This window comes from Triturus cristatus, chromosome 3_1 (genome assembly GCF_964204655.1).
Source record: "Triturus cristatus chromosome 3_1, aTriCri1.1, whole genome shotgun sequence".
Taxonomy (NCBI): Eukaryota; Metazoa; Chordata; class Amphibia; order Caudata; family Salamandridae; genus Triturus; species Triturus cristatus.
The window spans coordinates 427,238,971-427,265,666 of NC_140583.1; the positions used below are offsets into that span (position 1 = coordinate 427,238,971).

General features: G+C 43.2%; 1 protein-coding gene across 1 annotated transcript in view; it reads right to left on the bottom strand.

The window, feature by feature from the left end:
- The window catches only part of FBN1 (fibrillin 1), a 722,489-nt gene that overhangs the window by 270,157 nt on the left and 425,636 nt on the right, over positions 1-26,696 (bottom strand). Inside the window, exons 13-14 of the mRNA XM_085644212.1 lie at positions 25,362-25,487; positions 17,322-17,444 (exon numbers count right to left, since the gene is read on the bottom strand). Coding sequence (XP_085500338.1) covers positions 17,322-17,444; positions 25,362-25,487 — 249 coding nt within the window. The remainder of the gene's footprint in view (positions 1-17,321; positions 17,445-25,361; positions 25,488-26,696) is intronic.

Here is a 26,696-nt window from a genome sequence, read left to right on the forward strand (position 1 = left end):
CCTGAAACTCTTTCTTAACCTTGAAAGATGGCTTACTTCTCAGACCTGCACTAGAAACAGGATGAATTACTGTGATTTGGCCTAGCCCCCTTTTTGCCACATGGATCTAGGTGGGTAAAGGTGTTGAGACGTGGGTTCCATGACCGGTCATCTCTTGGTCACAGATTGTAATCTAGTGATTTGTTTGCCAGCCTATATCAAATGGTTTAATGTCCAGACTCCAGTTTCCTGTGGACAGCTTTTGACTTCATACAAAACCACCACTTAATGGGAGAGAGTGAGAGAGGAAGAGAGATACAGAGGGAGAGAATCCTCATTAGTAATAGAATGGACTCTGATTTCCATAAGGAATACATATTCTTTCTTCCTCACCCCACCGTGGTCCACACTCTCTGAGGTGAGTCCACGGAAGTGACTTCTGTGGTCCAGCCCCAACAATACATGTTGTGGTAACTGGTGGATGCAGGACTCGTACTGTATTGAATGAGTATGTATAGCAGTAGAGAATTCCGAAAAGTGGGCAGGACAATATACTAAAATAATCTGATAACTCGCATATTACTAAAGGGCAATATTTTGATGTCTTGTTTTACCACAATGGCAGAGTAGTCTTACTGTGTCTTTTTTACTGTGTCCCGTTTACTGATGGATACTCCCTTAGAACAAAATCCATATTTCTGGGCATTTCTATATATTTCAGTATTTTGAAGAGTAAGCACATTAGTGTGAAATGATATTTTAATAGCTGTGCATAATAGTTTATGCAACGTGGTGATGAATGAGCATATTCACTTTGACCAGCATCCGGATGGCTGGGAGTTTAGCTGCGGTTCAGGATTCGGAGGGGTGGGGTGTAATGTTCTGAAGGCTCAGAATATCTCACTGTGATACTATATTCTGATGGATGAGTTTATTACTACTGCCCAGTGCTCTGATGGCTGAACATATTACCAAAGCCTGATATTCTAATGGTGGTACATATAACTCTGTCTCAGTACTCTAACAGGATGGGAATAGTGTCGTTAGCGACATTCGAATAGCAGGGCATTATCATTGGATAAACATTCTGATGGACGGGCATATTACTGGGCCACTATATTCTGATGTATGGGCATATACCTTTGTCACAATAATAATATCGCACGTTTATTACTGTGGCATAATATTCTATTTGGTATGCTCGTTAATCTTCCAAAATACTCTGATACATTTTCCTTTTGGTGTAGACAGCTCATTATGCTGTCAAAATAAGCTGATGGCTCAAATCATTTTTGTGGCAAAGTTTTCAGGTACTCAGAAGCGTATGTATGCTGGTTTTGTGTCACCCTAGCACCACACAAGGGGGCTCAAGGGCGAAGCAAAACCTAAGTCGGATTTGTCAAGCCACGCAAGGCCACCTTGAGCGACCCTGCATGGCTTGATAAATCCAGAGTAATGCAATGCAGAGTAAATTGCTGTGTTGCTTTACTCTGCCCTGGAAAGGCGTTCCATGGGTGGAGCATGGGTGTTCCCATACAGCCCACACATGGATTTAGGCACATTCCTAGATTTAACAACACTGCTAAACCTGGGAATGCGTGATAATGCTCGCCTTCCCAGGCGAGGCATGACAAGGAGAAATAGTGCAACGGTACCTGCATTGGTGCTAGGCAGTAGACTGTGCGCCAGCGGTGGAAAAAATCTAGGAATGAGCCATATATGGTTAAGTACATCGCATTCCTGCCCTTTCCCTATCATGCAGCGCAGCAAGGTGACTTACTGCACGATAATTTCATAAATATACCCCTATGTATATTTGTAAAGTAGAGCAGGATTTAGTGTCCTTGTTGTTAGTGGCTTCTCCAAACAAGCCCACGGTTTAATGAGCACATCATCTGATCCACATGACGAGTATACATGTTGAGGTGATGCAGACCCATGTAGCCCCTGCAGCAGGGGGCCTCCATTTGGCCAAAGGCCAGTGAATATCTATAAGATATTTGAGACTCAATGGCCCTTATCCCACTTTGCAGGGGGCATCATTTTCCATTACGCCACTGATGTCAGGCATGGGGACGTTTGTATTGTGTGGAGTACTATCTCCTAACCCTAACATTTTTCAAGACTCCAGAAGTACTTAACAATATGTGTTATTTACAAAAACTTGAGTGATTTGAACTATTTGGCTTTGCTCCAGGCACTCACATCAGCATCTGCGTTTTTTCATATGAGGGTTTGTGTAAGTCATGTCTATGTTTCATTTCCATCTCTTATTAATGTTTATCATTCTTGAATTGCATTATATGATAATAAAAGTAAAAGAAAATTGCAGGGGAGTCTGAAAATATCTACAAATTATACTCGTTCCTGACTCGGATGAAAAACTCTGTAAAAGGAAAGAAAAGGAAGTGAGGACTACATTTTGTTTCAAGGAAAAAATTCTTAATACTTTAGGAAATGAATATTTCATAAGTCAAAATTGTGACTTGTAAATGAATCCATGTTTGACAATTTTTTACCTTAAAAGGGCAAACACAGTAAAAAACCACAGTGATACGATTATGTTGTATCATTAGATACAAAAGGCCGTTCATGTGGTATGCGATTTATGACACAAATTCTACCTTAAAATAGAAGTCACTGTTAAGTAAATGCTCAAAGGTCATTTAAGTTTAGCCTTCAGGCTTTGCTTGAGACATCAGGATGTTTAGAAAAACATAGAGATTAGCTAAAATATACACTGCACTGAGAAAGGCCATGTGGAAACATTGGGATCTTTGCCCTGTGGAGCATAATGTACTAAGGCACTGGGCAGACACCCCATGTAGCGGACCCTTGGTCCTTGGAAAAAAGATGTGGACAGATTAAACACAGTGCTTGTTATCACTCCAGTGCCAGGACTCCTAGGAGTCTGGCCTGCTATAGTGTCTGGGACTTATTTACAAGCGCCTTGCGCCGCCGGTGAATCACTTTTTCCCATATTAAAAGTGACGCGCTGGCGGCGCAAGGGGCTTGTAAATAAGACTGAAGCTTTTAGCCTATGGTTTTGGAATATTAAGACAATATTAGCAAAGAACTCAATGTTATTGCTGTGTGTGGGTCTCTCGGACATCACACAAAGTTAAAACATTTGTTTTGTTATCCGCCAGCTGTTAAAGCGTGAAGAATCAGGAGGCGCACTTTACGCGCCTCCTTAGGTATCTGAATTTACATGGCATCGGTGAAATAAATCTTTGTGGAAAGAGCTGAGGAGAAATGAGGAATTACCATGGGAACTGAATTTGTAATTACTAATTGCGCCAGTAATTCCAGATTTCTGAGGGGAATCTCTGGGCTCCAACTGCAATGCCTCAGCAGTGAGGGCTTAAGTATCTTCAAAGGCTGATACAGTTGGAGCAGACCCTAAAGCATGAGTTCAACTAACCCCTTGCAGCCTTCTCAAACCTGCCTTTCTCGTTGTTACACTTGAATTTAGGCGTATGTGAAGGAACAGGCAATCTACTGCTATTGGTTTTATTTGTCTTGCATATGTGGGCAGAGAAATATTTTGACATATTTATGGGGAGGTCTCCAGCAGGAAACTGGAATAGCATCTGACCAAATAGTGCTCTGTTTGTCAGAAACCTATTTTTGAGATGTAACCACCTCAATGATGGCACTTAATCTGAGCTGTGGGACTTGAAGGAAGCAATGCATTTACTCAGACAGATCATGGTTTAGTGCATGAACTGCTTTCCGACAAAATACAAGTTGGGAATTCCATATGGCACTGAAGACAGCAATGCCATCCAAGTAGCTTCCACTGAAGTTCTCCAAACCAGCTAAGACCCAGTGTGTTACCCTCTGGGAGGTAACAGACAACACATTAAATGTAAAGAGTCCCTCAGGTGTGGAGAATGCTGACTTTAAAAAGTGTCAGGTTATCAACCCATCAATGCAGCAAAACCACATTAATGATACCCAATGTATTCCTTAGCATTAAGGGGCTGTATGTTCCCACTGGCAACTTGGTAGCCCAACTAGACTAGTGTGTTCTGCATGTCAGCCACTTATTTGATAATTTAATCATTGTGAGACATTCATTGTTTGGGACCGGAGTCTGGTCGGGATTCCCTGGTGGTCTTGCCCCCTCTGTAGACTGATTGGTTTGCAGCCTGGCCCAGAGGACGTCTGGCATAACGCCTTGGTGCTGGTAAATTGAGTTGCTTAATACACTTTGAGGCAGCTAATATAAATTGGTGTATTTTGTGATAATTCACTGTAGGACCATCCGGATGGGTACCATTTTCTTTTTTTTTTCTTTTGTCTTTCCCTGAGCATGAGCAGCCATTTTAAAGCTTCCACTACCAAATACCAGAGACAGAAGAAGTCCTCACCTGTCTTTCCTCATAGAAATAGAAAGAGTACTGAGTGAACCTTAGCAGCGGCCATCTTAGCATGGGCACATTAGGAGCAGTCCTTTCAGTGTAACTGCTGACTGAAACCTGGTAATTCTCTTTGTTCAACAGCTGTTTCAATTTTGATTTATGGGAATTTATTTCGAGCAATCTCTCTCACCTAAACCTTCAGGACGGCGGCGCATTTAAGAGGGGGCAACTCTGCATCTAATACAAAATTGCGGATCAATTAAATTTGTGCATCTCATCATCAAATGCACCCCCAGGCCCTTGCCCTTACACAATTGTTCCACAGCACATACGTGAATAGGCCTAGATCACTGGACTGGCCTCTTATGCAACGAATCACTGCAGCACCACTAGGGTAGAACTCCCCCTCAACACTGAGGCAACACTGAGGCAATCCTGGAGACACCTGATGAAACAACGAGAATATCCTAGGGGCCACTGAGAATACTAAGGGAAAAGATAAAAAATGGGGATTGGCCAAATGGAACCCCTGTGCTACTGTGCTCCTTTTACTCGATGAGTTACTACTCTTGGACAAAAATTGGACCTCGACCAGACCTCGAGCATATCCCCCATCGGGTTTTTTAGCTGCTACAGTGTAGATCAAAATTGGTGCCAACACATATTTAATTTTACTGATCTTCACCTACTACCATCAACATTGGCTGCATAGGGGCAGCAGTCTTCCAGGCTACTGAACCAATGACCCAACTCGCATTTCCCCTCCTACAGTGAGGGTATTTCTCTACCAGCCCGTCTGTCCCTAAAATGGCCTCCATAAGTGTGCCCTTGTCCAAAGCACTCCTACTCCCCTTGTTGGGGATGGATCCAGCACTTATGCCCTGGAGTCTCAGAGACCCCGCTGAGAGAGTCCACCGCAACTAGGAAATCACACATAATGGAGGACTGGAAATGATCCCTTTACCGCTGGGAGCCGTCACCTACCCAGCCGGATGTCAGACACTATTACTTTCTCATCTCCACACTGTGTCTCCTAATCCTCCCCCACCTCTTCCCTCCTTCATTCTTTGCCTACCTCCCCTATTCCTCTCCTCTCTCCCCTGAATTTCTCTCCCCCTGCCTGCTTTGTTTATCAAAGGTTATTTCTCTACCAGCCCGTCAGTCCCTAAAATGGCCTACATAAGTGTGCCCTTGTCCAAAGCACTCCTACCCCCCTTGTTGGGAATGGATCCAGCATTTATTCCCTGGAGTCTCAGAGACCCCTCTGCTTGAGTCCACAGCGACAAGGGAGTCACACATAGTGGAGGACTGGGAAAGATCCCCTTACCGCTGGGAGCCGTCTCCTACCCAGCCGGACATAGCACACTGTGTTTCCGCTGGGTTTGCTATCCCCTCCCCCACCTCTTCCCTCCTTCATTCTTCAGAATGTGCCCATGGCCAAAGCACTCCTCTCCCCTTGTTGGGGAGGGATCCAGCATTTATGCCCTGGAGTCTCAGAGACCCCGCTGAGAGAGTCCACCCCGACAAGGAAGTCACATATAACGGAGGACTGGAAATGACCCCTTTACCGCTGGGAGCCGTCACCTACCCAGCCGGATGTCAAACACTGTTACTTCTTCGTCTCCACGCTGTGTCTCCTACCCCTCCCCCACCTCTTCTCTCCTTCATTCTTTGCCTACCTCACCTATTCCTCCCCTCTCTACCCTGAATTTCTCTCCCCCTGCCTGTTTTGTTTATCCTTATGCTTATGATATGCTTTTGTAACTCATGTAACTACGCTCCAGCAACTGATGTAACTGTGTAACTATGTTCTAAAACAATGTTCTTCCTCATGTAAAGCACTCTGATACCTCCGGGTCTAGCCAGCGCTATATAAACCTTTTCAAAAACGTTTCAAATAAAAATAAAATGATTGGTGGTCTCCTTGTACAGTGTGAAATACTTTCCTAAGAAGAGGCAGCTGGGCCTTTCAGGTGGCACTGGACACAGCAGTGTACCAAGTAAGTGTCATTGAAGTTCTCCATACCAGATAGGACCCAGTTCACTAACTTCTAGAAGATAGGAGGCAACACATCCAATAAGCCACTCTTGCCCCTCCCTTACAGCAGCTCAGTGATTCAGGAGGATTGATGCATCTTGCTATCCTTCCTTTTCATCTACAATTAGAAGCAGTACCCAATTCAACATATCTGAAGTGGGTGTAAGTCTATTGCCATGAAAGAACCACTGGGGATACCTATCAGGTTGCTAATCTGCCAAGGTAGTTTTCTGATCATGCTTGTGTTTGATCAGCCCATAAATGACGTCCTGGTTTGTAGCATTTTTCATGACTGAACCGTCTTGGACCTGAGGTCCTGCACATTTTGTGCAGAGCTTTATGGGATTTACTTTCCAGACAATACAAAATCAGAAATCAAAAGGAGTTGAATCGTAACTCTATCTCTGGGAGCTGCTTGTAGGAGAATATAAGGCTAAGTGTGAGAATCAATTATTTTCTCCTCAGTGGTCAGCCAGGTCCTAAAAATGTTTTAGGGGCCTTTTTGTGTCTCTTCAAAGCCAGTTAGAGGAAAAAGTGAAGCAAACATATAAGTTTCACCGCACTTATCCCTGATAATTTTCATGTAAATTAGGATTGTTCCTCTTTTAGAGACATCTTCTTCCTTGGGAAACTCCTCTCTGGTAGAAACATCAATCAGAGCTTTCGCTGTTACTGCAGCAGTGATGATTTAAAAATGTCTATCACCCACCCTTCAATGTTTTTACCACACATCCATCACCACCTAATGGCCTTACACTGCAAAGCCTTTACCACTTATCTACCTTTACCACGCAGGCCTTTACAACGCAGGCTAAGTATATATAAGATGCCACGCATATAAATGCGTGGTAAACACATTGTGTGGTAAACACATTGCATTTTAATGCCTGCATTGTAAAGGTTGGTACCCGTGAGGCATTTCACAGCATTCTGCATGTGTAATGAAGGTCAGTGCACATGTTTGAGTTGCTGCAGTCCCTTGTCTTACAACACAGTATGTATAGGCTATCTGGTTTTAGGTTTAAACCTAAAATAACTGATAAACCCTCACCGAAAGGAAAATAGCCATCACCGGTGTAAATATAAAAAAACACTGAAAAAACACCTTTGCAACCACAAACTAAGTGCCATTCAAAGAAAGGAAAAAATTAGTGAAAGAGTCATATTTATTTCTTCCTATGAGGGCCAATACAATGTAACTTTGTTATACAAAGTAGCATCGAGAAAGACTGGGCTAACATTATTCTTCTTGAGTTTTGTTGTTTAGAGATGTCACTAAAACATTGTCTCTTCTTCCTTCTGCTTTTTTCAATTTTTTGGTCTTTGGTCTAAAGATGCAGTGTTTAGATGCATGTTTTAGGTCTTATTTAGTTATTTTATAAACTGTAGAAAATCAGGAAATATCAAAGTCATATTTGATATTTTGGCTACATTTGATTCCACAGATAGGTAAAATGGTTGGTTTCATAATAATCTTTCCTAATATGTACCATCACATTTACCCACAGTCAGAGAATGGGTGAAATTCTTTGATCCATCAGCCCCCTTTTCTAGTGAGTCAGTATTGATTGTAAGTGAATTGCCAAATACCCCAGGCTTTATACATTCAAAGCAAGATGTAGTGACAGGTATATGTGAAAAAAATGTTGTCACCAAGCATCTGAGATAGTGGTGAAAACATGACACCAGACGTTTGGTAAACATGGAACACAGTGTCACTTGGAATGCTGATGAAAAAAGTTCCTGCCAAGTTCAATAAAGATTGGAGTGATATTGTTTGTATTTGCAGTAATTCAGCTATGTATATGAAAAAGTTATATGATGACCTGTCAAAATCGATACCTGAACTGAAGTGCTTCCCTTAAAGAGATCCTTGTCACTTGCTAGATGGTATGCTGAAAGCCTCTTTACATTCTTCGGAGATAATGAAGAATGCTATTGACTTTGTAGCCCATTCTGGTGCAGTAAAAATGTATTTGGACCTCATATACCCTGTGCACACGCTATCTATACCTGCAGAAGGCAAGCAATAATTAAAATTAAATTCAAATTCCATAAACACCGGAAAAACACTGTTTCTGTTGTTTTTTAATGGCGTGAAAATGTGTAACCACTGATAAACACTGTTTTTTAAGGTATTGAAAAAACCCCACCAGAATTGACCAGAAAAATTGAAACTGAAAACAGGAAAGCCTAAGTATGTATATGGGGGTGACTTGCCTAATTCAGAGTAAGCACTAGAGGTCACAAAGCCAAAGCTATCACCCAGAAAAGTTCTCAAAGGAAGATAAAGGATGGCCAGTGAGGCAAATCTGAAGTGGAGAGGGGCATGTTGATGTTAGCTACCTGCCCCTTGGGGTATGAATGTGAACTCCAAACTGAGGCTCCCCAGCCCAACCTAGAGAGTTTCTCTGGGATGACTAAGATTGTAGTCTATACATAATGGGCCGGTCAAATTAACCCAGGAAATAGCAATAATGGTTTAGACGTTAGTGGTACGTAGCGCTCTAGACTTGAAGCGAATGGGCGGTGGGTGGGAGGTGTTCCAGACTTGGAGGGACTTCTTGCGAACAGCTTAGTGAGTACAATTCCTGGGTGTTTTGGGGTCAGGAAGTTCAGGGCTCACGACGGTTGGTCAGGGTACTCTATAGGGTGGGGTAGCCGGTTTTAGAGCTCGGGTGGGGGGCTGGGTAGGTAGCAGGGCTGTGTTTTAGGGCTCTAGGGGTGGGGGAGAGTGTACTTTTTACGTCTGGGGCGGCGGTTTTAGGTCTCAGGGCGGGGGGCTGGGGTGTTATTTAGGGCTGGAATCAAGGTTTTAGGGCTTAGGGCGGGGTATTCGGGCCATTTTCAAGGCTGGGGGCTGGGTTTCAGGGCTCAGGGCAGCGGAGCCGGGTGGCTGGGGGTTCCTTTTTACAGTTGGGGTTTCTTTTTGGAACTCAGGGGGGGGTAGAGTATTTTTAGGGCTGGGGTCGAGGTCGTACACAGGGCAGGGGGCTGGGTTTTAGGGCTGAGGGCAGGGGCTAGGGTGTAACCTTAACCACGCACATGCCTTTACCAATAATGCCACTACAACTAAATTCGTTGTAACGGCATGTGTGGTAAAGGCATGTGTGGTTAAGACGTGATCGTTGTTAAGACTGCGTTGTTCAGGCATGCATGGTTGGGGAATGCGTGGTTCTGACATACAACCCCCTAACCCAGATAGAAATGTGATTTGTGGTTTTGTGACATTTTTCATGGAGGAGACATGATGTCCTACATTTCCACATCATAATTGAGGGGTTAGGGGCAAGTAACAGTATTGAGTTCTAAGGGCGTTTTTAGGGTTAAGGGTTGGGTAGGTGTATAGAGTGGTAAGGGTGTTTTTAGAGTTTAGGAGTGGGTAGGTGTATAGGGTGGTAAGGGTTTTTATTGGGATTAGGGGTGTGGAAAGGTATTGGGTGGTAAATGTGTTTAAGGGTTTAGGGGTGAGTAAGGGTATTGGATACCAAAATGTAGTTCTAATCCACTCTACTCCCTGCTGCAGTCTTCAACAACACCTATCTATCCAAAGAGGTCCTCTCCTGTGGGAAAGTTGTAGTCCACACCACAATTATTGGCAGAGCTGAGAGGAGAAACGCTTTTATGAGGCATGCCACCTAAGGGTGGGTGAGGGTTTTCGTCTTAAACAAACTAGTGTGTTTGAGCATAAATAGACAGATGATTTTCTTCCAGGTGGGCAGCATTCAGCCACCTGATGTCATAGACCTAAAAAAACTGTGTTTTATGAGTAACAACACAGTCATGTATCATCCAGCTCCCTACAGTCAGTAAAGATTGGAGCCTGCTTGGCTAGTAAGAATGTACATAAGTGAATGTGGATGCCGTGTAATCCTTGGCACAATCCAATCTTTTTAGATGGGCCTCATCTTCTGGAAAAGGGTTCCCTTTATATTTGTGGAGAGCAGTTGACAACCACTGATGTGGTTCCCCAAAATTAGTTTGCCACAAATGCACACACATATGTGAGGAAGGGAAGACTGGTCCATCGTGTATTTCTTTACTGACAAAAGAACATATGAAGGCACATGTTACAGTATGCTCTTGGGTGAATACCTCACTCAGTACACTAGATATTGTTACACCCTCATTTAGGCATGAGAAGCACAGTCCTGAAGTATATCCACATCTGGTCTTCCATATCATTTCTGAGAATTGCACAATGAGCCCTGGCCCTCAATTCACTAAAAAGAACAAAGATGCATTAAGGTGTTGATATTAATTGGGTCTTTATTTGGCAGAAGTTTGCACCCTGTCTAATTAGGGACCACAATCCTAGTCAGGGTAAGCTAAATACACACTTTAAATTAACCTGTGCTCACCCTCTGGTAGCTTGGCACAGAGCAGGTAGGCTTAACTTAAGAGGCAATGTGTCAAATATTTGTAAAAACACACACACACACACACAGTAACACAATGAAAACACCACTAAAAGAATCCACACTGGTTTCGAAAAATACAGCATATTTATCTGAGTAAAACAAGACCCAAGCTATATAAATCCAATCAGTAGAAGTCAAGATATGAATTTTTAAAGGTTAAATGCTAAAATAGTGCCTAGAAGTCACTAGCTGTCAAAAGGTTACTTGAGGTTGCAAGGGACATATACAAATTAAAAGTTCAGGCCGACCGCGATGGAGGGCAGAATGGCTACAAGACTCATGTAGGTCCCGCTTAAAAAAGGTACCTTGGATGGAGCAAGCATCAATAACGAGAGCATGGTGCATCAGTTTTCGATTCACACAGTGGGTTCCTGCATCGTCGTCAGGCTGAGCAAGCAACGTCAGCATAGAACAGTGTTATATCGGTTCTGATCGGCGCAGTGGTAACAATGCGTCAGTGTGTGAGAAAACAGCTGCAGAGCACTCTTATGAGGACCGGGACTGGAGGGGGCACCTCAGGATTGCAAGACGCCTTTTGTTTCCCAGAGACTTCGGAAAACAGGAGGCAAGCCAGCAAGCCCTTTGTAGTGTACTGATTTAGTAGGGTCAGAGCCCCAGTCCTTAACCTAAAAGTGCCTTTGATGTAGGGGGTGACTTCAAAGCAACTCTCTGAAGTGCACAAGGATCCCTTTCAACCCAGCCCTGAATGCAGATGCGAGCTCAGAATACAAATGAGCCTCACCTTCCTGTGTTTATGGCTGTCTAAAGGGAATGCACAAAATGTAGGTGTCACCCAGTCCAAACGTGTATTTGATACAGGCTGCAAGCACACAGAACAAAGTTTAGAGTACAGAAATGTCTACTTTCTATATGTGGCATTTCTAAAATAGTGATGTCAAACTCATCTTTACCACTAAGAGGATTTATCATTACCATTCTGAAGATATGAAACATAATTTAGCTACTCTTTTCTAATCAGGATTTACCGCTCCAAAGTGTTTTAAAGGTGAAGCTCATCTGAGTAATCGTCTGCATTCATCTGCATACTGATAGGTCTTCTAGGGCAGGGAGAAATGGTGAGGCTAACACACTTCAATAAGTAGTGTCTTGTCCATACACAAAGCAATGATTCATCCCCCACAGATAGACTGGTAGACAGGGTTTGGTTGAAAGCAATCCTTGAGCACTTCAGGGAGTTGCTTTGAAGTCACCCCCTACCTCAAAGGCACTTTTGGGTATAAGTACCGGGGCTCTGAGCCTACCAAATCAGTACACTACTGAACGAGGGAAGAACTCTGCTGGAGTAAAGCTATGCTGTGCTGTAAAGATTGCCAGTTTGCCTTAACTGACTGTTCTGGGGAACGGTGTCACTGCTTTGCTGAGCTCCCTTGCTGCCTGCTGATCTCTGCCCTGCTGAGGACAAGGACTTGACCCATCTCATGTGAAACCTGAGTTACTCCAAGGGCTTTCTGGCTTGCCTCCTGTTTTGTGAAGTCTCAGGGACACAGAAGACTTCATGCAATTCTGCTGGTGCTGTTGGACTCTGCCATCAGTGAGTCCTACCCTTGCTTAAGGTGCCCACTCCAAAACTGATACATCGTCACCACTGTCCCAGTTAGAACTGACGCATCGCCCTTCGAAGCTAACACAGAGGATGTTCGATGATGACGGTTTAACAACCTACGCGGCCCTACGACTATGAATCGGGAACCCACTGCTTGAATAGGAACTGACGCATCGTGATCTCATCGTCGATGGTTGCACCAGCCAAGGTACTTTTTCAGTGGGACCTACGTGAGTGTCGTAGCCGGCCTGCCCTCCATCACAGTCAGCCTGAACTATGGATTTGTACCAGTCCCTTGCGTCCTCAAGTGACCTTTTGACCTCTACTGACTTCCAAGCACTATTTTTGCATTTATCCTTTAAAAATCCATATCTCGACTTCTACTGATTGGATTTTTGTCATTTTGCTCTTTTTTTTACTCAGATACATATTCTCTATATTTCTAAACCTGTTGAGTCTTGTAGTGGTGTTTTCATTGTGTTACTGTGTATGTGGGTTGCACAAAAACTATACACATTACCTCTTAAGTTAAGCTAGTCTGTTCTTTGCCAAGCTACCAGAGGATGAGCACAAGTTATTTAAAGTGTGTATCAAGTTTATCCTGACTAGGATTGTGCAAACCTCTACCAACTAGAGATCCAATGTCTAACATGGTGATCAGTGGTGAGGATAAGACTTGTGTTTGTGCAATACAATATAGTAACACAGTGTTCACTACAGCTCTATACCTAAGACCAATTCAAGCATTTTTCAATTCTCCCTGATTGGCCTTTTTAGATTTTTGTGCTAAATTATGTCTCTATCTGGGAAAGCCGCACCTGCAGGAATTGAGTCAGAGCTGATCAGGTTAGAATTCTACACTGTGCAGCAGCTGAAAGATTTCTGCAAGGATTTCCAAGTTTCTACAAGGGGCTTCACTAGGAAGGTGCATCTACAGAAAGCTTTGAGGGCCTGGGCAAACACCCAGGATGCAGGGGGTGACATCCCAAAGGAAGAGCATCAAATCACTGAGGAGGAGGGTGACCTAAATCTGGAGTCTGAAGTGGCTTTGGAACTGCCCATGGAAGGTGCCAACGACCTGCCAGGAGCACTAGTGGTTACCAGAGCAGGGAGCAGTGTCTCCTCAGAGAGCCTGCCACCAGAGGTGCTAGCACAGACAGGAGAGAAGAGAGAAAATTAAAGCTAGAGCTTGCCATGTTGGAGCAGGCTTGTGAAGAAAAGAGACTGGCCATGGAGGAGAGGAAACCTACTCATGAGATCAACCCCAGAGAGGTAGACATAAGAGCCCATGTGGTCTTACGGGAAGGCAGTCCTCAGGGGCAGGTCATAGAACATGCCAGGGTCTCCCAGCAGCTGGGAGACAGACTCAGAGGGTGAGTTGATGATCCCTGAAAATGTGAGTCATCACATCCACCAGGTGGAGGTGAATGGGGTTCCAACCACTGCTTTCAGGGATACTGGGGCTAGCAAGACCATGGTTGTAGAAGAACGAGTCTCTGCCCTATGGCCCTGATGTCCCTAGACTGGGGTCAATCAATCAATCAGGGGTTGGTAAAGTGCAACTACTCACCCGTAACGGTCTCAAGGCCCTGGGGCGGGGAGGGGGCTCCATTGAGTGCTGGAGTTACCCGAAGAGTCGGGAATTGAACTTCCTGAACTGGAGCAGTGTGAGGGATTTCTGCAGGTGGAGGGGGAGGTAGTTCCAGGCCTTGGCTACAAGGTAGGGTGGGGAGGTGACCCAAGGAAGGGTCATAGTTATTCCCCAGATTCCCATCGACTGCATTCTGGGGAATGAGTTACCCCAAGTGTCAGGAGAACCAGGAGGGGTAACCACCACAGGCACTCTGACACTTTAGCTTTCTGAGTCTACCACTCCCAAATGGAGGGTACAGAACCCCAAATGTAGTGGCAAGGGAATGAATGAATGAAAGATTTATTAAGCGCAGTCTCCTGCCCGGGGGCGTCTTGGCACTGAAAAGACATGAAGGTACAGATTCTGGGGTCCTCGTAATGGGCCTCCTATTGCTGTACAAAGAGCCATGTTTTCAGAGCTGTTCTGAAAATTGAGTGATGGAGCGGTTTTAAGTTCGAAGGGTAGGCTACCCAGAGTAGGGCGGTGGTCCTGAAGAAACTCCCCACACCCTCAAACTCCCAAGATGTTCTTCTAAAAGAGGGAACTTCTTAATTCTTAGCTGAGCCGGACTGTAGGGTTCAGCCGGGGATGTACAATCCCAGCCTATCCTTGAAAAGTGGTGGACCATAGAATTGAAGTAACTTATCGGCCATGGAAAGGGATTTGAACCTGAAAGCGTTGTTTAACTGGTAACCAGTGAAGTTTCTTGATGGCCCCTTTTGCTGAATCAAATTTGGGGATTTTAAGAAGAAAACGTGATGAAGCATTTTGCAGGGTCTGAAGCTTCTTCAGGGAGCCTACTGAATTAAGGTATAGGCTATTGCAGTAGTGAAGTCTTGTAAGTAGAAGAGAAATCACTACTGTCTTTAAGAGCTGAAATGGCAGATATCTTTCAATTTTCTTGAGTAGCTTCACTGAACAGAAGGAGGTGGATGTAACTTTGTTGACTTAGGGGCTTATTTATGAGCCCTTTCGTCACTTTTGCGCCGCCGGTGCCTCACTTTTTGTGACACACCAGCAGCGTAAACAATGCGCCATGTTGCCTCATATCTACAAAGTAGATGCGTCACTTTGTATACCTCTGCACCACATTATACCTGCGCCAGGTATAATGTATGCAGGGTGGGCGTTCTGAGGCAAATAAGCCTCGTAGAAGTGATGCAGTGAAATCTATGAGATTTCACTGCGCCACTTCTAGGACGCAAATGCATCAATATCTTACGCCTGCCTCACGGCAGGTGTAAGACTGACGCAGGCACATTTGAAATGGGACTTGCCCATGTGAAATGACCCATTGCTCGAGTTGCATCACTTTTGTGACACACTCCAGCAATGCGTCCTTTTTGCGCCTACAGAAACGTCAGAAATACTGACGTATCTGTATCTCCTTGCGACATGATGCTTCATTCTGTAAATATGATGCATCCAGCATGTCGCAAGGGGTGGCGCAATAAAAAGTGACGCATTGCTTTTTTCAAGCATATTTGTATATTTTTCTCTGGCGTGTTTGTTTATTAATGCTGTTAAAGCATCATATTCCACAAGCACCCACCGCTTTACATAAAAAGAAAATGTTACGCTGACCTCATTAAACATATTTAGTACTGGATAAAGAATGTGCTGCGTGCTGGGTCGTTTTGTTTGTCATGTGTTCCGTGGGAGACTGCAATTTTGTAGCCTTTATGACCTGAAAATGCTTCCAGAGAACATCGTGTTCAGCAATGCACATCATTCTGCTTGACTAAAATATCAAAAAATGTTAATGCTGCAAATTTGGAAAAAATTATTGGTCACTGTGCGATAAATCTAGTTTAAATATTTAAAATTGTAGGATGAACAATACTGAGATAAATGCTCAGACACCTAGTGCGCCAGTGGGAACCTCCCAAAAACTGATATGTAAAAATTAAAATCTGAGAAAATTCAGAATACTCAACAAAATCCCTGGATCTATTTACGTTTCCAAACGTTCTATAAATGCAACAATTGTATTCTGGAGCGTGTTCAGAAATGTTTTTTTCTAAGCTGCGTGGAATAGTGCAGACCTGCAGGACAGCATTGCATTTTTTTAAGCCTTGTGCTGCATGGCCCCCGCAGAGTAGGAAATGACAAGTACTAGAATTTACTCTAAAACAATGTTTCTCTAATAATGATACAAGAAATGTATTAGCTATACTCAATACGTTATTGTCAGTAAAATGGAAAACAGAATAAAATATATGATAAGTTGAACAGCCAATCAGGAATTAGGTATTGGAAACATTCTATGTCTGTCAAGAGTGTTTTTTTGCGGGATCTGAAGGAAGGCCAGGTGGCATTGACGATGGCTTAGGATGGCTTGAGGTAGTAGCTGTGCCCACTGAAAATATGAACCTGTACACTTCTGGATTCCAGATGAATCGCACTGTATAATCAGGTAGTGTCCAAGGACGCCTTAGGCATTACGGATTTGCTCCAGCCTGAGTGACTCTTAAGAAGTCTTGAAAGATTTCACACAGCTACAGGTGCAACTGGAACCTAAGCCTTATATGATGTCCCCAGATCGATATGTCAGTCAACTCCGTCACGTCTAGCAAAGTTCATACAGCGTTCGTACAGCTCACTTATAGCACTGCACGTCTTCCATCACGGTCACAATGTATTTTCTATCTTCTAGTTTGCTGAAATTAAGACTCTGCCCTGGTAAAGGTCATTCTGTACCACAGGGCGTTTGCTCTGTCACACATATATACTGTGAAATCAGTTACCCTAATTGGTCTTCAAGTAAGGCCATGTAAAGTTGGAGAAGGAAGTGCACCAGTGGTGCGGTAGTTAAATGTCATATGTGGGCCACAGGAGATATTTACCTCCCCTCCACATATGTGACTATAGTGTACGGCTTGAAAAAAAAAACACTGTTTCCTGGTTAGACCGCAGTTTAAACTACTGCAATAGCACATGACATTGCAACATGTGCTATGCCATGCACAAAACCTATTTTTGAACATTTAATAAGCTACTTGCAATTGTACCGTGTAAGCCTACAGGGTTGGGTACTTAATGCATAACATTGGAATATGGCATAGCTAAAGAAAAGTATGTCTTTACAGTGAAAAGTTGGCAGCAGCTGTTTGTAACTCTGCAGGGTCAGTTATATTTTCTATGACCAGACCTAATTTTGAATATATATCAACTGTCTCAACTCAATTTAGGAAAATAGAAGAAACAAACTTGCAAGTTATTTTCCACATTTGAGTATCATCAAGTTCATTGGTGAAAGCGGATTTTTGATAAGCTGTAGCGCCTATTCGAGCATCATCTGAAGATGTGCAGTACATACCCGTGCAGTAACGCCCATTCGGTGCCAGCTGGAACCCAGGCTTGCAGATGCACTTGAAGCTGCCGTCCTCATTGATGCACATCCCATTCAGGCACATGTTTCTTATACTGCACTCATCCATGTCTGAAATATAGAACCGGCACTTAATGTATACATACATTGCCTCTCATTTACATATGGTAATACAAAACAGAGTAATAAGGGAAAGCAGGACTGAGAATCCACCAATGACGGATAAGGTAAAGCGTTAAAAATCTGAAACTTATGTATAATGGTCCTACACGTGTATATAGCAAAAAAAAAAAACAGCACATTAGGATAAACAAGAGTAAATGTTACAAATTTGGGTTACTTCCACAGAGTGGTGGTAGAATGAAGGGACAACAGACACACGTCCATAAAGACTAGAAAAAAAGGAGAGCCAGGTAGAAGGTGTAAGGAGTTCGACACCTGAGCTACGTCAACTGAAAAAACTAGTCTTCCAAATGGCATGGTTTTTCCACCATGGTGTCCACAGGTAGCGCTCATAAGTGGAACTTGGTAATCTGTTACCTTGCATATTGGTTTAATAGTTACTTGAATATGTGTGACCTCAGTGTAGTTCTCAGCTTCTAAATCAAAGCAACATATTTCATATCAGTGGAAGACGGAAGCACTGATATTTAGTCATGAAGAGGCTAGTCGAAGGACTAAATGGGTAATTCCAACTTGGATCAATAGAGATCATGCTAGAATACCAGCGTTGTGTCAACTTGAGGAATCTTCATATTATATGAAATAGATACTCCCATAGTTAGATTTATACAGATAAACGCTATTGCCCAATGATCAGTGTACTCCTGTGCAGTTACTTATTTCCTCCTCGGCCGAGGACCGCTGATTGTCTGAGATACTGTTGAGTTTGCTTGGCTGGGTGCATCTGTTTAGAAGAGGAACTGCCCTTTCTTCTACTTTGAAGTCACAACCACTCCTATGCCCTCACTGAAGATTTTGTTTTATGATTACACTCCAGCGTTTTCTGTGGATAAATGGGAGATGTCTTTCTGCTCAACAGCATGAGCTTGGCTCTTATCACACTGTTTAGGGCAGTGTGCATGTTGTGTCAAAATATGTTAATGGTTCGTCTTCTAATCATATCCTGACTGGATCACTCAAAGTGAGGACAGCAAGGCGAGTGTTTCTCTGCTTACGTCGTATTTAAGCTAGTTCACTCACTCTGGCCACATCACTATTCAAAACTAGGGATGGGTGGATGATATTGTTTCTATTAGTAAATCAAGGATGTAGAACAGTCCTGTAGCCAGACGGCTGTGGCACTCCCATTTCCCCAATGCCTAACCTACCAAATGTAATATGCATTCCTGGACCATGAAGCGTTCATGGAAGGTGAGCACTGCTCCAGCTATGTTTGCACGCTGACCAGAATGTTCAATTTATTGGCAGAAATCCAGGAGATCAGAATTACTGAAAATAAATGATCTTTCAGCTATTCTGATTTTCCATCATGAACCAACTGATGGAATATTTATCACAACTATTCCCAAAAACATCCATGTCCATATTTCACATTATATCTACTCAGCAATCTCTATGCTTTCCCCCTTTGTTGTCTAGGTTCTGCATAACTGATTTTCTCAGCTGTTCCTCCTATACCACTTTGCATTTTTTCTCTCATTTAGACTAATTCTTGCCAAGCTCCTTAACTACTTAACTGCCTAACTGTGGACACCCTGCCCCTTCTAATTCACAGACAATTCCTACCAGTTGCTGACAATTGCCTAAAATGGCAGCATGTCTTCTCTGCTTCTATTCCCAAATGCAACTTAAAGTTCAGATACTGGTATTTCTAGGACCTGTGCCACACAAATAACAATCTCAGATGCTCTCCTGCAATGTGAAGCACACAGCACATGGATTCCGATTCCTATTCCTTGGGTTCCTGCTCAGAGGCCACATTCAAGCTATTCCTTTCCCTGGGAATAAGCTCTGGACCTTCTCACCACACTGTTTCGAGGGAGTATTGATACTTCTCAAACCTCTGTGGCCCTTCAACTGGTGTATGTGGCGTTCCAGTTTGTGTTCATAGGGAGACAACTAATGTAGACTATTTCTGCTGCCCCCCCCCTCCCCCCATCAGGTGATTGGTGGACTTTTGCAGTGTAGGGGGCAGGCAACTTTTTTTACCACAGGGATCAGGACTGCTGGGGTTGATGCACTGTCCCTATGGTGCCTTGGGGAGTGATTGTTTTGCTGTCTAAACAAGTCTCACGTGTCAGTCATTAGGGAGTCGTTCGTAGTCTTGCCTTGGCAGGAAAGGCTCCAGTATTGAAGAAAAAGACCAGAAAATTCACATAATGAAGGAGATGGCTCTACCACATGTCTAGCTACCCAAGGCAGAAGGATAAGCCGAGCCAGCTCAAGACGTATAACTAAATGACACAAAAAGAAGGGATGAGAATGGCATTTTGATGCAAGCGGACAAGGATAGAAAGCCCAGTGGATTACTTCATTTTAAGAGATCCCAAAGAAGTAGGAAAACAAAACATATCAATGCTCCCAAATTAAAGGAGAAAGGGAGAGACCCGGAGCCTTCAAGGTCATTCCCTCTGATCAGAGACCCAGTACTAGTAGCCTTGGCCAAGATTAAAAAAATACAGGCAATGGACAATCTATTTCGTAGATATTTAATCAATTTGATAAGCTGGCGTGTGAGGGTGCGTACTGAAGGAGTGAGTGTAAATAAATTACTGGATGCTAAAGAGAAGCAATACATATCTTGCATTAATGCTCACTACTGTCAATTTTAAAATAAAAGCTATATCCAAGGGAACAAATCACTTGTAGGAAAAACTGACATTTTGAAGACTAAAATCTGAGTTGACACCGTCCTGGTTTGTAGGGTATAGACCCATCCTTCTCCAAAGTTATTTGGCTTTTTGACTTTCCAGGAGATCGGTCCGAAAGAAGAACCCTATGAATATGTTATTGGTAACATCCAGAGCTTGAGGACGGGTTCTCATCAGTTGGCCCAAGTCCAGTTCTATCTCTGACAAGTGTGGGTTGAAATTCTCATTTGCTGAGTGCCAGGAATCTATCTGCTCCCAGGATGAGTCACAAATCAGCTTTTTATGTGCAAGATTCTGCAAATTTTAGTTATGGCTACAGATGTCAGAGTTTGGAACACATGTATTGTTATGTTAGGAGTTTTGATATAGCGCGACAGCTGCCCCAGCAAAGAGGCGTCCCGGTGCTGAACAGCAGAGAGATGACCAAGCGCGGAAGGGCGCAGGAAGGCCTATGGAGTGGGAAAGAGAAACGTTTTTATGGCTTTCCTGAATCGGAGGTAGTTAGTGAGCCCCCGGATGTGGGCCGGCAAAGAATTCCAAAGGATGGCAGCTCTGTTCCGAAAGGAACGGCCTCCGGCGCGGGGGACCGCTACCAGTGATTTTCCCATGGAATGGAGCTGGCGTGTGGGGGTGTAGGGTAAAAGTAGGTCGCTCAGGTTTTCCGGAGATGCCAATTTCAGGGTTACAGAGTGCCTTGAACTCGATTCGCCTAGCCACAGGCAACCAGTGGAGACGGCGAATGGCACTTGTCACTGAGCAGGCTCTACGCAGACCGAGGAGAGATCTTACGGCTGCATTCTGGACTCTCTGTAGCCTCTGTATTTCTGACTTTCTAACTCCCAGATACAATGAACTGGCGTAGTCTAGTCGTGACATAATCAGAGCCTGGATGATGATCTGCCTGGTAGGGGCATCGAAGAAACCCAGGACGGGTTTGAGTCCATGCAACAGACCAAAGCAGGTTCCCGCCACCTTTTTAGATTGAGTCTGAAAGTTGAGTGAAGCGTCCATCCAGACCCCTATGTTCTTCACTGCAGGCTTAGGGGCAGGGGCAGTGCCTAGGCTCTTTGGCCACCAGAGCTCGTTCCAACGATCATGGTCCTTTCCCACCAACAACACCTCCGACTTGTTGGCATTCAGCTGGAGACAGTTGGTGGTCATCCACTCGGCGACTGCCATGAGATCACCCTGAAATTTCATGGCGTCCCGCTCAGGGTCGCTCGAGAGAGCCACCACCAACTGTGTGTCGTCGGCATAGGAGACCATGGTCAGCCCTCTGCTCTTGGCAACTCCGGCAAGAGGTTGAACGTAAAGATTGAAAAGCAGAGGGCTCAGGGACGAGCCCTGTGGTACCCCTTGGCCTATAGGAAGGGTGCTAGAGGCAAAAGGGGGAGCTATCACCTGAAACGTCCTGTCCGCGAGGAAAGATGCCAGCCACTTCAATGCTAAGCCAGTGACTCCCGCCTCCGCCAGACGACGTAGCAGAGTGGCATGAGACACTATGTCAAATGCGGCACTAAGATCCAAAAGGATCAGTGCCGACGTTTGCCCCGTGTCTAAGGCTTTCCAGAGATGTTCAGTCACGGCCAAAAGTGCTGACTCGGTGCTATGGCCGGGGCGGAAACCATTTTGAGAGGGGTCAAGCCCATGGTTAGAATTGAGATACTCCGTGAGGAGAGAGTTAACGTAGGCCTCCGTGATCTTCACCGTCCAAGGTAGCAAGGCGATAGACTGAACGGATTCTGGCTTTTTAGGGTCTCAGGAAGGTTTTTTGAGCAGCGGTATTACCCTGGCCTATTTCCAAGCCACAGGCACGACCGCTGCGCAGAGGGACCCATTGATCACCTGTTCCAGAGGATGTATGATAGTGGATAGAATTTTCCGTAATAGGTTGGGCTTCAGAGGATCAACAGGAGAGCCCGACTTGACTTTAGAACAGAGTGTGAGTAAAACATTTTGAGGGGTAGGGGGGAAAACCTCAAGAATACCATTGGTATGATTGCAGGATGTCTCAAGGGGGCCTATCTGGACCAATGGGAAGCTTTTATAAATGTCTTTAACCTTCCTAAAAAAGTGGGCTGCCTGCTCATCACACTGCCGATCTGATGTAATCAGCGGGCCTGCGACGTCTTTCTGGATTTTAAGATCTGAGACTATCGAGGAAATGCTCTTGGCCGGGTTAGTGCTCTTGATGATCAGCCCGGCATAGAATGCTGCGTGCTCAAATTGGATGGTCCTATGGTATCTCCTAACGGCAGCACGGTAGAGATCCTTGGAGGTCGGATCAAAGTCCCGTCTCCAAGTTCTCTCCAGCTTTTTACAGATTTTGCATAAGGCAGCTAATTTAGTATTGTACCATGGATTAGATTTAGATTGTCGATTCATGGACAATTTAGCTGGAATTAGGCTATCCAAGGACTGACTAATCCAGTTAGAGAAGACCGAATTGGCCTATTTGGGTTCGGCCGGGATGGCTGGGGAGGTGGCGGCGAGGTAGGTTTGGAATTGGTCCCAATTCAGTTTACGCCAAGGACATTTAAGAGAGAATGTTTTCACTAAATTACGCACCGGCGTGATACCATGAATAGACATGGGGACTAGATAGTGATCCGACCAACCCATCGGAACAGGGGGCAGGACAGTGAGGGAAGGTGTATTTGTTAAAACAGGGTCTAATAGGTTGCCAGCTGAGTAAGTGGGACCTAATACTCGTTGATCAAGCTGACACGCTGTGAGATCGTCCAGAAAGATCGTTACTTCGGGGTCAGTGAGGTTTTCCAGATGTAAATTAAGATCCCCTGTGACTGTGAAATCGGAAGCATTGACAGACAAGGTGCTGACTGTCTCAGTAAGAGCTTCTCTGAACACCCTAGAAGGACCTGGGGGTCGATAGATCAATAAGCCTGTCATAGTGTAGTTGGGATTGAGGGTGATTTTAAAATGGGCACATTCGCAATCGGCAACTTCACCATCCTCTTGCTTGGCCACACCCCCCAACTGCTCATACTTCCTGGACAAATGTATTATCATTTGTTTTTTCTTTTGAACCACCCCCGGGTCGTCTGATAATATCCTTCCTACATTGGATGTCCCATGACAGAGTACCTCTCATGAATGTGTTATATCTGTTACATGATAGGTTTCCGAGTGGCTCCCACTTGTTGCTGTCTTTTCCACATCTACCTGGCTCACCGTCACTCCCTCCACCCCCTGAGATGTGAGGGATCTCTAATATCATGGCATTCCAGGCCCTTGCATCGTCTTCCAGCTTTTCATCTCTCCTAACGTTTTTCATGCGGACTAACTCTGCCGCTGCCCATTCGCACAGGTCTTTTGCCCAACTCTCCATCGTGGGGGGTTTCGGGCTCATCCACCAAATTGCTATTCTTTTTTTGGCTAGTACTGACCCTAATTGCAGAAATCGCCGCGTAAGTTGTTTCCCCATACTTCCTGGACAAATTATTTATGAAGTTATGCATACTGTGAAATTTCAAAATCATGCAGTGACTAGGTCTAGGTATCAACTGCTGTTAAAGAAATATACATGATGGCTTCTTGTGGTTGTAAAACAGCTCAAATGTGTTTGCTAGGAGAGAGGATTATATGTTTTAAAACAGTAATATTATTCACATTGCATTGTGCATTCGTTTTGCACACTACTGTGACCTTACTTTGAAAAATGAAAAGCTCCTTAGTGGTTCAATTTAACCTTCGCCAAGGGTTGGTGAGTTTGATAGATGAGTCCCATGGTGTATTTTCATTTCCCTTCCAGGCTGCGTTGAAAAGTTAACCATGTTCTAAGTCCAAGTAGGAATTTTGGCACCTGATCTTTGAGCTGAATCATTAGGATAATATGTCTCCAAAAATGTCTTGAAGAACCGTTTTTGAAATTACTGAACATATGCAATGATCATTGGAAAGGCTTCCAAGAGCCATGAGAAAGATAAATAGGAACATTCCTTGCTTTTTACTAAAGGTCTAGGAGGCAAGCACTCATTAATTACAGTCCAAACACAGACTGTCTTAGGTCAGACGAGGCTAGCATCTGAGAAAGCATGTTGACAAAGACACAGCTGATTGTCTTTTTACTAAACAATTATCCATTTTATGTCTTATTGAGGGTGCACATATACTGCACCTGGCATAAGGATAAGTAGAAGAAGAGCCCCAAGCCATGTAACCTACTATTCTATTGCAGAATTGCCCATGAAGGGCAAACTGATTATAATAGTCCCTGATAGACACTGCTTTCCGGGTAAATTCACTGCTCCTTGAGACAAATGAATTAAAAATGCACAGCTTTGTATATGTTGCTGTGATGTGTGAAATTTGCAACAACATAAAAAAATACTACTTAGCGAAATCTCGAATAGCTTTCACACTATTCATGCGATAAAACAGACTTTCTATTTATGAATTAAATCAATTCAACATTTTAAGGTAATTGTTACACAATAGGGGTTATTTGTGTACTACACATTACAAATTGAAATATCTTTAACCAATACACTTCAACGATATCTATTGTTACAATTTCATGAACCTTGTGAAGATAGTAGACTGAGACACACCACTGCAATTCAATACAACGGCTTCTAGAAATCAGGTATAATTATCCACTGAAATGTTATATCAGATCGCATTATTATGGAGCCTGACTCATAAAGGTAACTTACACTTTCAAGTGATTTATACTTTTCAGTAAATTCAATATTTTTACCTATTTACAAAATAAGTGTGTAACTTAATACTAAACAAAATTGTACGTTTAACACCACATATGGCAAATCACTGGTACTGCGACACCGCACATAAAAAATAATAGAGGTAAAACTCTATAGGGAGTAATGGTAAATTAATTTATTTTAAATAGTTAAAATATAAATAAATATAATTTAATGTTAAAAATATACAACAAAATAGTACATATTTATTATTTAATAATAAAATATTTTGTAACAGTATAAATTACACAAAAGTGTAAATTACTCAAAAGTGTAAATTACCTTTATGAATCTGACCCTGTGTTTTGACAGTTACAAATTAGAGCAGTTTTTTGTTCTTTAAAGCTTTTACTTGGAAAACATTAGTTACTGCTCAATTTAACAAAAGAAAAGTTTATACAATGTCATACATTACACTTTTATTGTGAAAATCAATGTGCTTACACAAAAGTGAAGGCCAAAGCTCTTACCTATACAGTTTTTCCCATCAGCTGCCACATGAAATCCTGCATTGCAGACACAGTGGAAACTGCCATCAGTGTTCACACATCGTCCATTATTGCAGATCCGCCCATTCTGTAGACACTCGTCAATATCTAGAAAGAAAATAAATGGAAATAATTTTTAAATGAATGAGAACAGTGAATACATATGTACACTGTGTGTGCTTGAGCCCTTTTTTTTGTGAGAGCAGGAATGAATAATCAGGAATGGTAGCATGTTTTTAAGCTTAGGGAACAGCATTTCTTTACTTTTGTCACATGATGGACATTAATATTGGGTGCTTACATGGGACTTCTTTCTGTTAGTCAGTTTAGAAGACCTGCCAACTCACATGGTGCCAATGGGTGTCACACAATATCAGCTCCCTGCATATGGTCACATGTGAAGAGCCGATATCCTAAGGTGGGAGGTAAAGCGGTACAGCACCCCCTGTACTCAGTGGGTTTCCGGCTATAAGGGATGTAAAAACACCCTCTGCAACCTTTTTTATTTAGGGGTAAGGAGGACAATTGGGTGAGGGTGTGGGGAGCAGAGGGCCTCTTAGGCAGTTCTGAGCATCAATCCCCTCTCTCTCCTTATCACATGGTGAACTTTATTTTGAAGTTGGCAGGTCTAGTGTCGTATATCAGATAAGGTTAAATGTATATTTATTTATGAATATACATACAGTCAAGAGTAATCCTTTTAAATGAGAGAACCCATTTTTATTACAGATAGAAACACAATTCACAGCTCTGAGAAAGACTTACAATAATGTGCCCATAAATTGGTATGCAGTAAATTTGTAGCAATTATGAAGAACAATTTTAATACATGAAATTGACAAATTGTGTAGAACAGCTGACCAATTCTAAAAGTTCTAACCAACTTTACATATTGAATCTTATATATTGATGCTTTTGGTAAATGTGACAACCCCATAAGCATTCTTGAATGTGGTGTATTAAATGACTCTCCATCTTAATCATACATTCACAAAAAAGCTTTTAATTTCTTGTTAACCTATTCTAAACAGACAATTTAGTGTTATATTAGTTGAAGACTACTACAGCAATACTCTTTAGATTTGTTGTAAAAATGCACCACAGGGTTTCAGAACCGGCTGGAAGCTCAAAACTGGTGTAAAAACAAACATACTGAGAAATAGATAACATCAAGTAAGATGTTCTACAGTTACTGATGATGTGATATATCCAACTTGTCCTCACATTCTCATCTAGGCGAAATCACACCAATGAACAGCTTCAGAGAAAGAGATAATGTGGTGGGAGATCAAGTAAGCTGTAGGATATAATAATACT